We start from the raw sequence: 14,135 nt of genomic DNA, 5'->3' as shown, positions 1-14,135 counted from the left end.
TGTAGTGATAATGATAGGTAAGATTTATTGAGCACCTACTATGGGCCAGGAACTGTCAGAAGCACTTAATGTGGATCATTTCATTTCATCTTTGTAAAGAGCCCCCTGTTATCATTTCAAATGTAGATGAGGAAATGGAAGATAAGGGCTTATTAATTTATTCAAGGCCAGGTAGCTATTAAGCGACAGAGCCCGGATTCGAAGCCAGGCATTTTGACTCCAGAACCAGTCTCTCTTCCACTGGTAGGAGCAAAGCTACGATGAACATACCTGTTAATATACCTTTTCACATTTATGTGAGCATTTCTGAAAAATGGATTCTTGGAAATTGGAATTAGTGTTTCAGAGTGTATACAAATATCTTCTAGGTACCCCAGAGACATGACTTTTAAAAGAGAAAATGGAAAGATCTCTTTTGAGTTGTTGAAAGATCATTTTTTTGTCCAATTAAACCTCTGTTTGTCAAATATGGCAGCCGCCAGTCATATGCACCTGTTAAGCACTTGAAATGTGGTTAGTCCAAACTGAGATATGCTCTAAGTATAAAACAGATCAGATTTTGAAGACTTAGTATGGAAAAATGTAAAATATCTCATTGGTAAGTTCTATATTGATTACAGTGGTAGCACTTGGGATGCATTAGGTTAAATAAAACCTATTATTAAAATGTATTGTTTTAAATTTAATTTAATATAATTTTAATTTTAACTTTTTAAACATTGTTTAATGTTTATTTATTCTTGAGAGAGAGACACACAGAGTGTGAGTGGGGGAGGGGCAGAGAGAGGGGAAGACACAGAATCCAAAGCACGCTCCAGTCTCCAAGCTGTCAGCACAGAGCCCAACATGGGGCTTGAACTCATGAACCATGAGATCATGACATGAGCTAAAGTCAGACACTTGACTGACTGAGCCACCCAGGCACCCCTAATTTTATTTTATTTTTATTTAAATGTGGGGCTGAGCCCTTAACCTGTGGATTTTATCTAGCTTTATCTGAGCCCTTAACCTATGGCTTCATCTAGCCATTGGGTCAGAAAAGCGGGTTGCACTAGCCCTGGGTAAGTAGTGTCAGAATTGAACTGAACACCAGTCGGTGACCAGGTGTTGCAGAACTGGCTGGTGGTGTGGAGGAAACCCACATACTCGTCATCAGAAGTTTATGAGTACAAACCACTCACGCCATTTCCTCAGCACTCGCAGTATCCCAAGCACTGTGCCCTTTACATGCACAATCTCATTAATGTACTTGACAAGCTGGGGAGGTGGTACAATTACTGTGCCGTGCTACAGACGTAGATGTGAGGCTCAGAAAGGCACAAGGTCATCAGTCGATGCCCAGCAGAGTAGGGATTCCAACCCAGATCTGACTCTGCAGTTAGCGTTGCGTTTACAAATAATTCATTAATTTGCTTTTAGTTTTTCGCATAGGTGATACATGCACATTTTACAAACGTCACCGGGTACAGAAAGGTACCTGGGGATGTTCCGCGTTGATAGAGACACGGTAATATACACACACCGTTATACACTGTTTTGCTTTTCCTTAGCAGTTTTTCTTAGGGATCATCCTACCCCTCACTTTCTTTCGTTGTTGTTTTTTTCTGAAAATTTAATGAGGTGAGATTCCCATAACACAAATCAGCCATTTTAAGGGAAACAATCCTGTGGCACTCAGTATGTTCCCAGTGTTGTACAACCTCAACCTCCACCTAGTTGCAAAGTCTTGTCATCGCTCCGAAGTCGAACTTCTTACCCGTTGAGCAGTTGCCACCCTTTAGCCTCCCCTGCCAGCCCCAGGTAACCACCACCTGCATTCTGTCTCCATGGAGTGAGCCATCCTGGATATTTGGTATAAATGGAATCATACAATCCGTGACCTTTGGCATCGAGCTCCTTTCACTTAGCCTAATGTTTTGGAGGTTCATGTATGTTGTAGCATCTGTCAGCACTTTACTCCTTTTTTTAATATTACATTTATGTTTTAGTATTTTTTTAAAGTTTATTTATTTTTGGGACAGAGAGAGACAGAGCATGAACGGGGGAGGGGCAGAGAGAGAGGGAGACACAGAATCGGAAACAGGCTCCAGGCTCTGAGCCATCAGCCCAGAGCCTGATGCAGGGCTCGAACTCACGGACCGCGAGATCGTGACCTGGCTGAAGTCGGACGCTCAACCGACTGCGCCACCCAGGCGCCCCCTTTACTCCTTTTTAAAACTAATATCCCATTGTGTGATATACCACAATTTGTTTATCCATTCATCCACTGATGGACCCTGGGTGGCTTCCACCTTCTGGCTCTCATGAACAGTCCTGCTATGAATACGCACGAGCGTATACTTGGTTGGGTACCTCTTTTCAATTTTAGGACTGGAGTTAGTTGGTCATATGGCAATTCTATACTTCATTTTCTGAGAAGTTGCCAAACTGTGTTTCACACTGACTAAACCATTTTACCTTCCCACGGGCAATGTATAAGAATTCCAATCTCTCTCCATCCTCACCAATACTTATTTTCCCTTTCTTTAACTAACCATCCTAATGAGTGTGGAGTGGTTTTGATGTGCATTTCTGTAATGACCGAAGGTGTCAGATAGGAGGTAAAGGCTGTTGAAACTCTTTCTTGTGCTGGTTGGCCATGTGGATATCTTCTTTGCAAAAAGTGTTCAAGTCCTTTGCCCATTTGTCTTTTTGTCGTTGAGTCCTAAGAGTTCTTCGCCTATTCTGGACACAAGAGTTTTATCAGAGATCATTCTGCACTTTCTTCGTGTCTGCTCAAATGTCATGTTGTTGGAGAAGTCTCTCCACAGTTCACATACTATAGCCACTCTCCCTGCTTTATTTTTTCTCCTCAGCATTGATCACCACGTAAAATATAAATTTTTAACATCATTTCTGTGTGTGTGCATGTGTGTTGTGCGCAGGTTTGGAGATCTCTCTACCCTGTGGAATGCAAACTATATAAAAACAGAGGCTTTGCTCTTGAGTTCATCTCTATCCCCAGCTCCTGGAACAGAGCCTTAGCACCCAATAAGTAATCGTAGAATGAATGAATGAGAACAGATAGAGATATTCATTCTTTTGATAGGTGAAAACAGTTTTATAAACTATTTGTAGTTTTATAAAATGTGATTCTTAGAACACAGCGTCTCTGCCCACCTAACTCTTAAGCTTTAAGAGAACTGTTCAGGCCTGTCTGGTTCCTAAAACCAGCAGCGGCCCATTCTAGGGTTTATCTAGCCCTCAGGTCAGAAAAGCAGGCTGTTCTCCAGCACCCACTCACCCTTTATAGAGTAGTATCTTCACTGTCTGCCCTACCCCATGTCAGGTTCCACATCCAAACCTGTTCCTAAGCTGCTCACTTTTTATTTTCTCCCTGTTTCTAACCTCACCTTATGTTGGATGGGACGCTCAGCATTGTTCTTTCCGCTCTGCCCCCTTGAATTGTGTTCTGGAAACACAATGGAGATTCTAATATTCACAATGGTTCTGTTTGTCCAGCTGGTGCCTGGACCATCTTCTGGGTCCATGTTCTTGAGCAGATCTTTTACCAATTCCTCCTCTCTTGGTCCTGTGATCTGAACCCAATTGAGAATGTTTGGTGGTAGCAGCTGGCAGAAAGCAGAGGGAAAATTTGGAAAACAATTTCATCGACCCTCGTACTCTCTCTCTTTGACTTGGGCTGAAGTTCTACCAACAACTCCCTCACCATTCTTCTAATCACGGGTGATATTTGCTATCTCGCCAACAATCAAGAATAGAAGTTCTAAAGGCTGGGTCTCTGGGCAGACAGTGTTAGAATCACCTAGGAATTTGTTAGAGATGCAACGTCCAGGGCCCCATCCAGGAGCCTGCCCCTCCTGCCCCCAGGTGGTTCTGATACTTGCTGATGTTTGAAAGCCGCCAGGTCAAAATGATGGGCCCTGGGATGTTCTGCCCGGCAGCGTTGGCCAACCTTAGGGCCAGTGGCGTGCATTCCCCAAGCAGCACAGACTAGCTAGGGGCTATCAGATATAAGGCAAATAGACCCACTCCAAGGGTCTGCTTCGGATCAAGAAGGAACAGACAGAGCAAGACAGCGACAGGGGAATAAAACCGAGGGACCTGATTTTAGCAGTAGCTATCCAATTTGCTCCCATGGCGGGAAGTCTCCCCTGGTAACTGTGGGACTTTGAACATGTTCTTCATTTGAATCCTGCTCACGTCTCAGCAGAGGGCTGGATGGAAATCTTCTTTCCGACAGGGATGTGCAGACCCTGCGCGAGAAAAGAAAAGGAGTCTAAAATATAAGAGCCTCAGCAACCGGACCGAAATGGGGATGGGAACGTGTTTATTATGTGAACTTCTTCTGACCCTGCCATCCTGGCGGCACTGTGCGCTGAGGCGGATAAAAGGTTTGCCTGTGTAAACAGAAGAGAGCTGTCTGCACCGAGACCCTCCATAACCCTTTGTGGTCTAAGCAAAATTGCTGTAGACACTTCCCTCACCCTGCCTTCCCTGGAGCCCCAGCTGAGCATATACAAAGGGAGCTCTGTTCCCTGCTCACTTGCAAGAGCTCTGTTGGCTGGGCTTGGTAATGATGTTGAGGGTGACAATATAATAATAGTTAACACTCAGTGATGCTTACGACATGCCAGGCACTTCGTTGAGTGGCTTAAAAAACTACTTCTTGTAAGACCTACAACATTCCCATGAAGTGGATGCAGTTCCTGTCCTCCTTTTACAGACAAGGGAAGTGGAGTTCTGACGATTGGAGAGACCTGTCCCAGTCCCCCGGCTGGAGAGTAACGCGGGGCTGGGGTTGCCCTTGGCACCGACCCTGCAATGTCTCCCAACAAGGGCTTATTTCTTAGGGTTGGCTTTTATTGCTCTCTTTCAACAAAGGAAAAGTTATTCAAAGGTGAGAGAACTAGATTTTAGAGAGAGAAATCCATTTATCCAAGATGATAAATCTAGGAGGTAGCAAAACCGTGAGCAGAACACAGTTCGTTCACCCACACCATGATGTCCACCGCTGGCTCCTTTGCCTGGCCTTCCTGACCGAGGTCAAGGCCCTCTTTCCTGAGAAGCACCACTTGCACCTGTGGAGCTGCCTATGGTTGGTGAGCGGCTATACTGCAGGGCAGTTCCAAGTCTGGACCCAGGAGTTCAACACAACCTGCTTCAACTCCTGGCTCTGACCTTGGGCGAGCTACTTTACCTTTTTCCCTCATTGTCTTTTAGTTTGGGTAGGATTTATGTACACTAAATTCAGTCTTTTCAGTGTACGATGAGCTGTGACAAATGTATATCCATGCTCCCTGCCCACCACCACAATCAAGGTATAAAATCCCCCAAATGTCCCTGTGCCCTTTGTAGTCAACCCATCTGGCAACCAATGATCTGTTTGCAGTCCCTTTGGTTTGCCTTTTCTAGAATATTGTATAAATGGAACCGGTATATAGCCTTTTGAGTCTGGCTTCTTAACGGAATGCTTAACGTAATGCATTTGAGATGCATCTGTGTTGTCATGTGTATAGGTAGCTTGTTCTCTTTTTACTGTTGACCAGCAAGGATTTTAATGTAGCAGAAACCAATAGCAGCAACTGGAAATGCCCTGCCAGGCTGTTGAGTACACCGCCTCTCAAGTCTTGGCCTATTATCTTCAAGATGGCACAATTGTCTTGGAGACAGTGGTGGTGAAGGCAACTGGAAAGTAGGTGCACAAATACACCCCTTAGAGACCTTCTCAGATTATCTTCTTAGTGACAGTGGGATTGGGCTAACTAAGAGCCCTGTGGTTTGGGCACTAACATGTCCGTAAGCTAGAGAATCCTGGGATACTCAGGTCATGGCAGTTACGGTCAGAGTCAGAAATCAAACCCAGGACTGTCTAGTTCCAAGTCCAGCCTTTGTTCCACTATTCCAGCAGCTTCCAACCACGTCCATGGGAAAGCAAGCACTGCTGGGCCAGACCGTGCTGTTCCTCAGGTGGGGGGGGGGGGGGTGGGGTGGGTAGGGTGGAGACTGACGGTATGGTGGGAGAACTTTTTGGTGAGGCCTGATGATAACAGAATCCTTAGCAAGGACCATTCCAGAATGTAGCCTGAAGGGTCCCATCTCACACCTGCTGGATCCACATCTCCAAAGGGCACCCAGGCACCTGTTTTGTTTAGCAAGCTTTATGGGGGCTTCGGTTATGTCACCTGCATTGAAAGTTGCTCCAGAGAAGAAATAAGCACATCGTTCTGTCCCCAGGCAGTGGAAAGAATTGGGTAGAATCACATACCTACATATTCTTTCCCTGTTAGTTGCCTAAGGACATCGATTCTTAGCTTTTCCTCTTTTGGCACAGGCCCTACCAAATTCTCTTGCTCCTTAGTCACCCTCCACTTCAGACTCACAGGCAAGCGTACACAGAGCACATGAAACCACCTGCTAAATAAAAAAGCAAGACAGCTAGGCTGGGGGCTCATCCTCCTGGTCTGTGTTCCATGGGCGATGGCCAAGAATATGGTCCCCCGGGTCTCTTTGGTTCACCCACCCATGGAAACTTGGCAAATCACATGTATGTTTTGGATATTCAGTGGCTGTTACTCATGGAAATCCTGAATCCACGTGAACACTCTTTCCAAAACCAGATGGAGTTTCCATTCAGAGAAACCTTGGCACCACTTTCCGCCTGAACAATCACAAGTTACAGGCAGGACCTGGGAGGGCTTCATGAAAGTGGTGGCTGGCACTGCAGACAGGGATCAACTAGGGAAGGAGAGGATGCCCCTGGCTGGCATTTCCCTTTCCTGCAAAATGGGGTGGCCCGCTGCCTCTAACTCATGGGTCTCAGAGAGGGATAGGAACCTCCTCTAATTGAAACCTTCCTTGAAGAGAATTGTTTTGCTAAGATATAAGCAGCCCCACTCCAGACATTTAAGGCAGTTTGGCAGCCACTAATAGAACGTCCCTAAACCTAACTCCAACAAAAAGGGGAGTATATGAGAAGAATGCAAAACATCTCACAGAATCTAAGAGCGGCTGGGCTTCAGAAAGACTCGAGAAAGATTAGAACCAGGAACCAGAATGACGTGGTTAGGACATCGCCACTCTCTTCCTTCCCATCACCCCCTCTCTGGGGCTCACAAATGTCTTTCTGGATATCTCGCTCCCTCAATGTCTCTATCCCTGAATTTCTCTCTCCAAGTTGGCTTTTGTCATCAAGTAGCTGAATGGTGTCTCCAGCCCTAAATCCAAGACAGAATCTGATGGGTCAAGCTTTAGACAAGTTTGTCCCTGGCCCAAAGGGGTGGATAAGGGGAGTCATCCATGCAGATTAATGGATCCCACCAGAGTTAATGGGTCCTGGCATTATCTGCTTATCTCTCTGTTTCTTCACGCACTAGATTCCTTGAGGGCCAGCCCCCAGCCCCTCGCAGGTGCTCTGGCTGCACTGGAGATCGTTGCAGGGACAGGCATCTTGTGCAATCCCAGGTGACTTTCATTCTGACAGAGAAAACAGACACTAAATAGCCATGCAGATACCTTTTCTCCAGCCAGCTCTTCACATTTTATTTCCAAATTATGTGCAGAGTACTCTATGGAAGGGAAAGAAAAAGAGAGAGAAACAGCACCCCACCCAGATATAATGAATTATTGTGAATTGTTAACGTTTTAAAAATCAGTGCATAATGGGCATCTATGCAGACTGGGTGCCTGTAAGTTCTCGATCTCCGAGGTTTCCTTGTTTGCATGGGGCACAGATAAGCCCCAGCCCCTGCCTAGAGCCTTTACCTGGCTCCAGCTCCCTGGCCCAACAAAACACCCCAGGAGGAAAGCTATAACCATTGAAGCAGACAGAAGGGCCTTTTATGAAGAGAAATGCCCCTCCCTGCCAGCCTGTGCCACCTCTCCCCTCCCACCCCCCGTCCCTGCTTCTCAACTCACAATAATGGCAGCCACTGCTGGGCTTTGGGGAGGTGAGCATTTCTGTTAAGAACAGATCTAAGGAACATCTACTTGGCACTAGGAGGTTTTTCATTTTGTCTTGTTCTGGGTGGCGGGATGGAGGTGGAGGGACCTGCCTATTGCCTTTTTGTTTGCTTGTTTCAATTTATTCATAGGCTATTTCAAACATACCAAAAATAGTACAATGGACACTCCCATGCACTTACACATAGTTAATCAACTATGATGATTAAATAGATATCAATATTTAGACACTTCTAATTCAGAACCTCCCCCTTCTGGCACGCGCTCTTTCCTAAAGAAATAAGATGTTATTAATCCCACTGAAGACGACTTCCATCTCTTCCTCTGCCTTCCACCTCAGGGCATTCGACACATGTTCCGTAATTTTTACTATATTTGTAGCATCCATAAGCAATATAAACTGCCATTTTGTGTTTTTACAATATGCACCAACAGTATTGTGTGCATTTCATTTTGCAAATTGCCTTTCCTGCTCCACATTATGTCTTCTGAGATTTATCCATGTCGTTGCCTAGAAATATTGCTCATTACATTAACGGCATATTCTCTTGTTTGCAGAAATCCCAGGTTATCCATTTTCCTGCTGGAAAGCCACTAAGCAACTGGTTTTCACATTTTTGTAAAAAGTGGCTTCAGTAAACATATTTATATTATGCCTTGTTAGGCACATGGTCACGAGTTTCTGGAGGGCAGACAGCTAGTCGTGAAATTGCTGTGTAGGTGCTCGCTGTCTAGGTAAATTTTTAGAAGGTTACAACGGCTCTTCTGTCACTTCCTCTCAACAGTGACATGGGACCCCAGTTTATGATTCTGAGGGTCCCTCGTAGAGAAAATGTGAGAACTTAGAATTCTTAATTTATTTATTTATTTTGAGAGAGCATGACGGGGGGAGGGTCAGACAGACAGGGAGAGAGAGAATCCCTAGCAGGCTCCGCACTGTCAGCGTGGAACCCAACATGGGGCTTGAACCCACGAACCATGAGATCATGACCTGAGCCGAAATCAAGAATCAGATGCTTGACCAACTGAGCCATGCAGGTGCCCATGAGCACTTAGAATTTTTAAATAATAATTATAGAGTGCTTCTAATACCTTAAAAGAGAAAAAACACATGTCACTAATTGTTACAGAACTTAGACCAGTGATATAATGGAAATTGTGGCATTTTAGAAGGTTCCTTACCCTGAAGATGATTGATCTGGATAGCTCTGCCTGCTCTGTGTGCCCCTGGACCCCTTACCTTCCAGTGACCATTTAGAATGTGACCCTTTCTCAACTCAGGTCCCAAATCCACAGGCCTTCCCCTTCCCCTGCCCCCAAACTTCTTGGAGCCCAGACTGTGTATGGATCCAGTTGGGGCCATCTCCCGACTGACAGTGCCTGTCCTCCTTGCCTGAGAATGCCTCAGGTTGCTGATCGGATTGGCAAAAGCTCGGCAGGGAAGACGCTTATATTCGAGGTCCGTAGATTTTCTTACCTTTCCTTTCTTATTTCCTCCCATTTTTTTTTTTTTTGTAGTTTCACTTAATAATGGAACTATCAATACATCTCCCCACCCATGTAGGAATGCAAAATGTAGACCCCATGTGAAAAAGTACATGCCCCTTTGCTTAACACTCGGGGTCGCTCAACATGTTTTTGTTTTAAAGTTCAGTCTGAAAGTCAAGATCTCCAGACCTCATGACAAAACGTGTAAGGCAGAAGATGAGTCTTATTTGGGGAAATTCCCAATCTTCACAGCCAGCACCATGGAGGACTGAAACCGCATGGTTTGCTCTGTAAATCTGCACCATGGCAGCTCTCAGCTTGGCCCCAGTGCGCCCCCTGGCCGCAGCCTGCAGTCCTGCTTTAGTTTCTTCCTAAAGAGTGCACCTCAAGTGGCAAGGTGGTGCGTCTGGAGACTTGGCTCCAGCCAAGGGCTCAGCATGGGCTCAGCCACCCCCAGAAAGCTAATGAATAGGTAAGGTGCCACATATCTAGAGGATAGAGCAGTGGATGCTGGGGGAAGGGGCTTTCCCTGAATGTTCAGCAGGTCCCAACCCAGAGGTTCAGTACCTGAAGAGAACACAGCTAGAAGCCTCATCTTTGCAACAAATGGTGATGTGGAAAGTTCTACAGAGAAATGCAGTCACGAGAAATAAGGTGGAAGAGTACATCCGAGTCTCCTTCCAGACCACCCCTCGCTTGCTGTCTGGCTTTGAGGGAATGGCGTAACTTCTCTGAGTCTCCTGCCCTCACTATGGACTTGGGGCGTGTACAGTGCCTGGTGGCATGAAGGCCTCGGATACGCTTTCTCCCCACTCGACACTCTGCTGTGGACCCAAGTGAATGAATACTACAAAGAGGCCGTGGGCCCTGTAGGGGAGGAACAATTTCTCTTCTACCTTTGTAGGGTCTCCAGCTAGGCCTAAGAACTAAACTGACATAAGGCAGACTAAGAGGAGAAAGGTGGACAAATTGTACTAAAATTCCATGTGTACCTGGGAGCCTTCACAAGAAAATGAGGACCCAGGGAAGTGACCAGAGCAGAAAGCTTATAGATGTTTTAGACAAAGAAACAATAACTTTGTGAAGTAATGAGGGCAAAGGCCTCTGGGCTTGAGATGGTAAATTGTGGGGTAGCAACTAGATCTGGGGTGGGGGGAAAGCTGGTGGAAAGTAAGGGTCATTTTAGTAAATTTGTTTATACAGATCCATTTTGACATCGGTTCCCAGTACCTACTTAGTGATAAGGACATGCTTCTCTTGCTGGTACAGGGAAGGCACCTCTCTCATAGGGAATTTCATGGTGTTTCTAGGTAGGAAAGGGGACGTCTGAGAGCCTTTCCTGCATCTGCTATTTCTCAAGTGCCTTCAGCTCAAAATAATCAGTATGCCAGGGCACCTCTCGGCTCAGGTCATGATCTCACAGTCTGTGAATTTGAGCCCCGAGTCGGGCTCTGTGCTGACAGCTCGGAGCCTGGAGCTGGCTTCAAATTCTGTGTCTCCCTCTCTCTCTGCCCCTTCCCCGTTCATGCTCTGTCTCTCACACTCTTTCTCAAAATAAATAAATAAACATTTAAAAAATCAGTATGCCTAAATGACATATCTGGGGTGGCATGTCCTGAATTTCTTCGTGTTCAAACACACGTTTTCCAAGTAGTCACCTACAGAATATTTCATTTTATACTCCCAAGTCAGCTCCAACACCGCCTGGGCAGTTTATAGCAGAGGAGTTTGGCAGCCAGGGGGTGAAGACTCTCTGAAGCCAGATTCCTGGGTTCGACCACTTACTAGCTACCTGGCCTTAGAAAAGTTTCCTTATTTTTTTTAAAGTTTTTATTTTATTTATTTTGAGAGAGACAGACACATCACGAGCAGGGGAGGGGCAGAGAGAGGGAGGGAGAGAGAATCCCAAGCAGGCTCCACAGTGTCAGCACAGAGCCCAGTGTGGGGCTCGAACTCATGAACTGTGAGATCATGACCTGAGCTGAAACCAAGAGTCGGATGCTCAACTGACTGAGCCACCCGGGCTCCCCAAAAGTTTCCTTATTAGTAAAATGGGAATAAAAGCAGTAGTACCAACCTCAGAATTAAATCAGTTAATTTGTGTTCCTGGCACACAGCACTCAGTAATGGTATCGCTTTATCAAAATACTAATAGCTATTGTTATACTAATGAGCCCATCCATTTCTCAGGGGCCAAGTGTGTATTATGGCTATGGCCCTAGTGACACAAAGGTGAGCAAGTCATTCTCTGCTTCCCAAGGGCTCCTGGTCACTGCGGGGGGGGGGGGGGGCGGGGAATGGGCCAGTGACCAGACAGACCATGGCAAGGCTGGGGCAATGGGACAGCACATGGTGCTGGGGAGCTAGAGGAGAAATGGGGAGGAGCCTGGAGAGCACTGGAGAGACTTCTGGTTCTTTAAAGATGGGGAGAAGTTAGCTAGATGCTGGGGAGACTGCTGTGAATAAAACAAAGTTCTGCTCCCACGATGATTCGCCAACATATCCCACTTACCACATGCCCCGCACTTTTCTGCATGTGTTATGCTTGTTAACTAGTAGGTCCCCTTGCCACTCTAACCTCCTTTTTCCGTTTGGACTAACCGGAGCGCAGACAAATCTGGTGACTTGGCCAGACTGGTCAAGTCCCAAGGAGCAGAGCTGGGATTCACACCAGGCAGTCTGGCCGCCGCTGTCTGGCCTCAACCACTCTGCTGTGTCGCCCTAGAGGAGCTTGCTCACATTCTCACGACCTACTCCGGGAGCTACAAGTGGGTTTTTTTTGGCTGCAGTGAGGCGTCAAGCACGGCAGGCGTGTTAAGGCCAGCCTGTGAGGGTCCTCGGCCCCCAGGCTGGGGGGCTGGGGCTTTACCCTGCATGCTGGGTACACGATGGCTTGGAAAGGGCAAGGGGGACGCGGGGAGAACAGCCTCCCCGCGCCTACCGTAAGCTGTATCGAGAATCCAGACCAGGGATGACAATGGACAGGAATGGATGCAGGGAAGGGGCGGCTCGCGCGGCCGAGGAGGCAGGCCTGCGGCGCGGGGTCGCGGTCGCCCGGCCGGCCAATGGCGTGGGACTGGGCGGCGGCCCCTCCCGCGGGGCGGGGGCCGGGCGGGCGGGGCGCGCTGCGGGCTCGCCGGGTACCAGCGCTGCCGCATCCCTGCGCGATCCCCGCCCCCGCGCCGCTCCCGTTCCCGCAGCCCGCGGCGGCGTCCCGGCGAGGCCTGGCAGGTCCAACCCGAGCGCGGCTCTGTCCAGTTGGGTGCGTGAGGGACGGCGGCGGGGAAGGGGCGGCTCTGTTCGGTCTCGTCTGGACCGGTGAGGGGCCAGGCCCTCGACCGGGTTCCGATCCCGCGGGGAGGGTGCTGACGGGCGCTCGGATCGCCCCAGAGTGGGCTGCCCAGGGCTGGGCTGGGAGTGGGGTCGTGGCGCTCGAGCTGCGCTGGGACCTGGTCGTGAAGGGGCAGTTCTCGAACCGGGGGCGGCGGGGGCGTGAGCGGGGGTGTGGGGGGAGCGCCACGGGCGTTGGGGACTAGGCTCTGTCGCTGCTCCGGGGAGGGGGGCATCCCTGGGGGCCGGGGAAGAGCTCAGCCAGTGCTGGAGGAGGGGGTGGGGGTGCGGAAGGGATGGAGCGGTGGGGGCGGGGGGCGCCGCGCCCCGAGGGCACTCTGGGGGGTAGAGGGGCGCCGGGGGCGGGCCGGGGTGCAGGGCGGGGCGGGGCGCCGGGGCCGGCGTGGGGGTGGTCGGCGCGCCTCTGACCGCGTTCTGGGACGCAGGCGGCAGCGGCGGCGGCGGGCGCAGAGCGGAGATGCGGCGGCTCGGGGGCACCCTGCTGTGCCTGCTGCTGGCGGCGGCGGTCCCCACGGCCCCTGCGCCGGCTCCCACGGCGACCGCGGCTCCCGTCGAGCCCGGCCCGGCTCTCAGCTACCCGCAGGAGGAGGCCACCCTCAACGAGATGTTCCGCGAGGTTGAGGAGCTGATGGAGGACACGCAGCACAAACTGCGCAGCGCCGTGGAAGAGGTGGGTGCGTCTGGCGGGCGGGCGGCCCGGGATAGCCCCTGGCTGGGGGAAGCAGTGCTCGGAGCGCTGGCCGGGTTCCTCCGTTCCGCGAAGGGGCTGGAAAGAGCGGGCAGCAGATTCGGAGTGATCCGGCCGCAGCGCAGGGTGATCTCAACTCCCATCTCATTCTGACTTTCCTGCCAAAAGATCTGGATCTGGGCCTGTTCACCGAGAGCCTCCGGCTGGGCTCACCCAGGGGCAGCCGGGGTCACCACCTGCTTACAGGCCGCTGGCCACTACCCTGCAATTGTCTTCAAGTGTGCAGTTGTCCCCTCCCCCCTGTCGTAAGCGGATGCTTGCATGGCCCCTGGTATTCCAGCGCTGTGGTTTTGCAGAGAGGCAGAGGAAGTTCCAGGGATCTCAAGTTCTAGCTTGTACGTCGGGCTCTGAACTTGTGCCATCTTCTCAAGACATAGTTAGGATGCCACGTGAGGACAAAAAGCCCCGAAAGCTTTGCTGCTGGTCTGTCTGGGCTTCCCCAAATGCCGTGTGAGGCAACGAAGGAAAATCAGAATCCTGAATCCCAGCAGTGTGCGTTTTGAGATGTGGGGGTTGGCGTGGGGAGGGCAATGTGGAAGGCAACCCACCTCCATCTCAGTAGTGCTTTGGAGTCAGTCCTGGGCTC

General features: G+C 49.3%; 2 protein-coding genes across 3 annotated transcripts in view; one reads left to right on the top strand and one right to left on the bottom strand.

Annotated features, from left to right (window-relative positions):
* Nucleotides 1-12,212: 12,212 nt before the first annotated feature.
* On the bottom strand, nucleotides 12,213-13,016 carry LOC123600472 (formin-like protein 3). Its single transcript, XM_045482520.1, has one exon. It carries the CDS (start codon nucleotides 13,014-13,016, stop codon nucleotides 12,213-12,215), a length of 804 nt encoding a protein of 267 aa, XP_045338476.1.
* Nucleotides 12,534-14,135, top strand: part of DKK3 (dickkopf WNT signaling pathway inhibitor 3) — a 47,545-nt gene continuing 45,943 nt past the window's right edge. The window contains exons 1-2 of one of the 2 annotated variants that reach the window (XM_045484523.1): nucleotides 12,534-12,712; nucleotides 13,227-13,471. In XM_045484523.1, the coding sequence (XP_045340479.1) occupies nucleotides 13,259-13,471 (213 nt within the window). In that variant the 5' untranslated portion in view covers nucleotides 12,534-12,712; nucleotides 13,227-13,258. Of the gene's footprint in view, nucleotides 12,769-13,226; nucleotides 13,472-14,135 lie in introns of both variants that reach the window. The other variant, XM_045484522.1, reaches the window with a different exon arrangement.

This window comes from Leopardus geoffroyi, chromosome D1 (assembly GCF_018350155.1).
Source record: "Leopardus geoffroyi isolate Oge1 chromosome D1, O.geoffroyi_Oge1_pat1.0, whole genome shotgun sequence".
Taxonomy (NCBI): domain Eukaryota; kingdom Metazoa; phylum Chordata; class Mammalia; order Carnivora; family Felidae; genus Leopardus; species Leopardus geoffroyi.
Note: the sequence above shows the minus strand (reverse complement) of the source record. Positions and strands in the feature narration are given on the sequence as shown.

Coding starts and splice junctions, on each gene's coding strand:
- LOC123600472 (XM_045482520.1), bottom strand. CDS start 13,016: ATGCCCCCCTCCCCGGAGCAGCGACAGAGCCTAGTCCCCAACGCCCGT.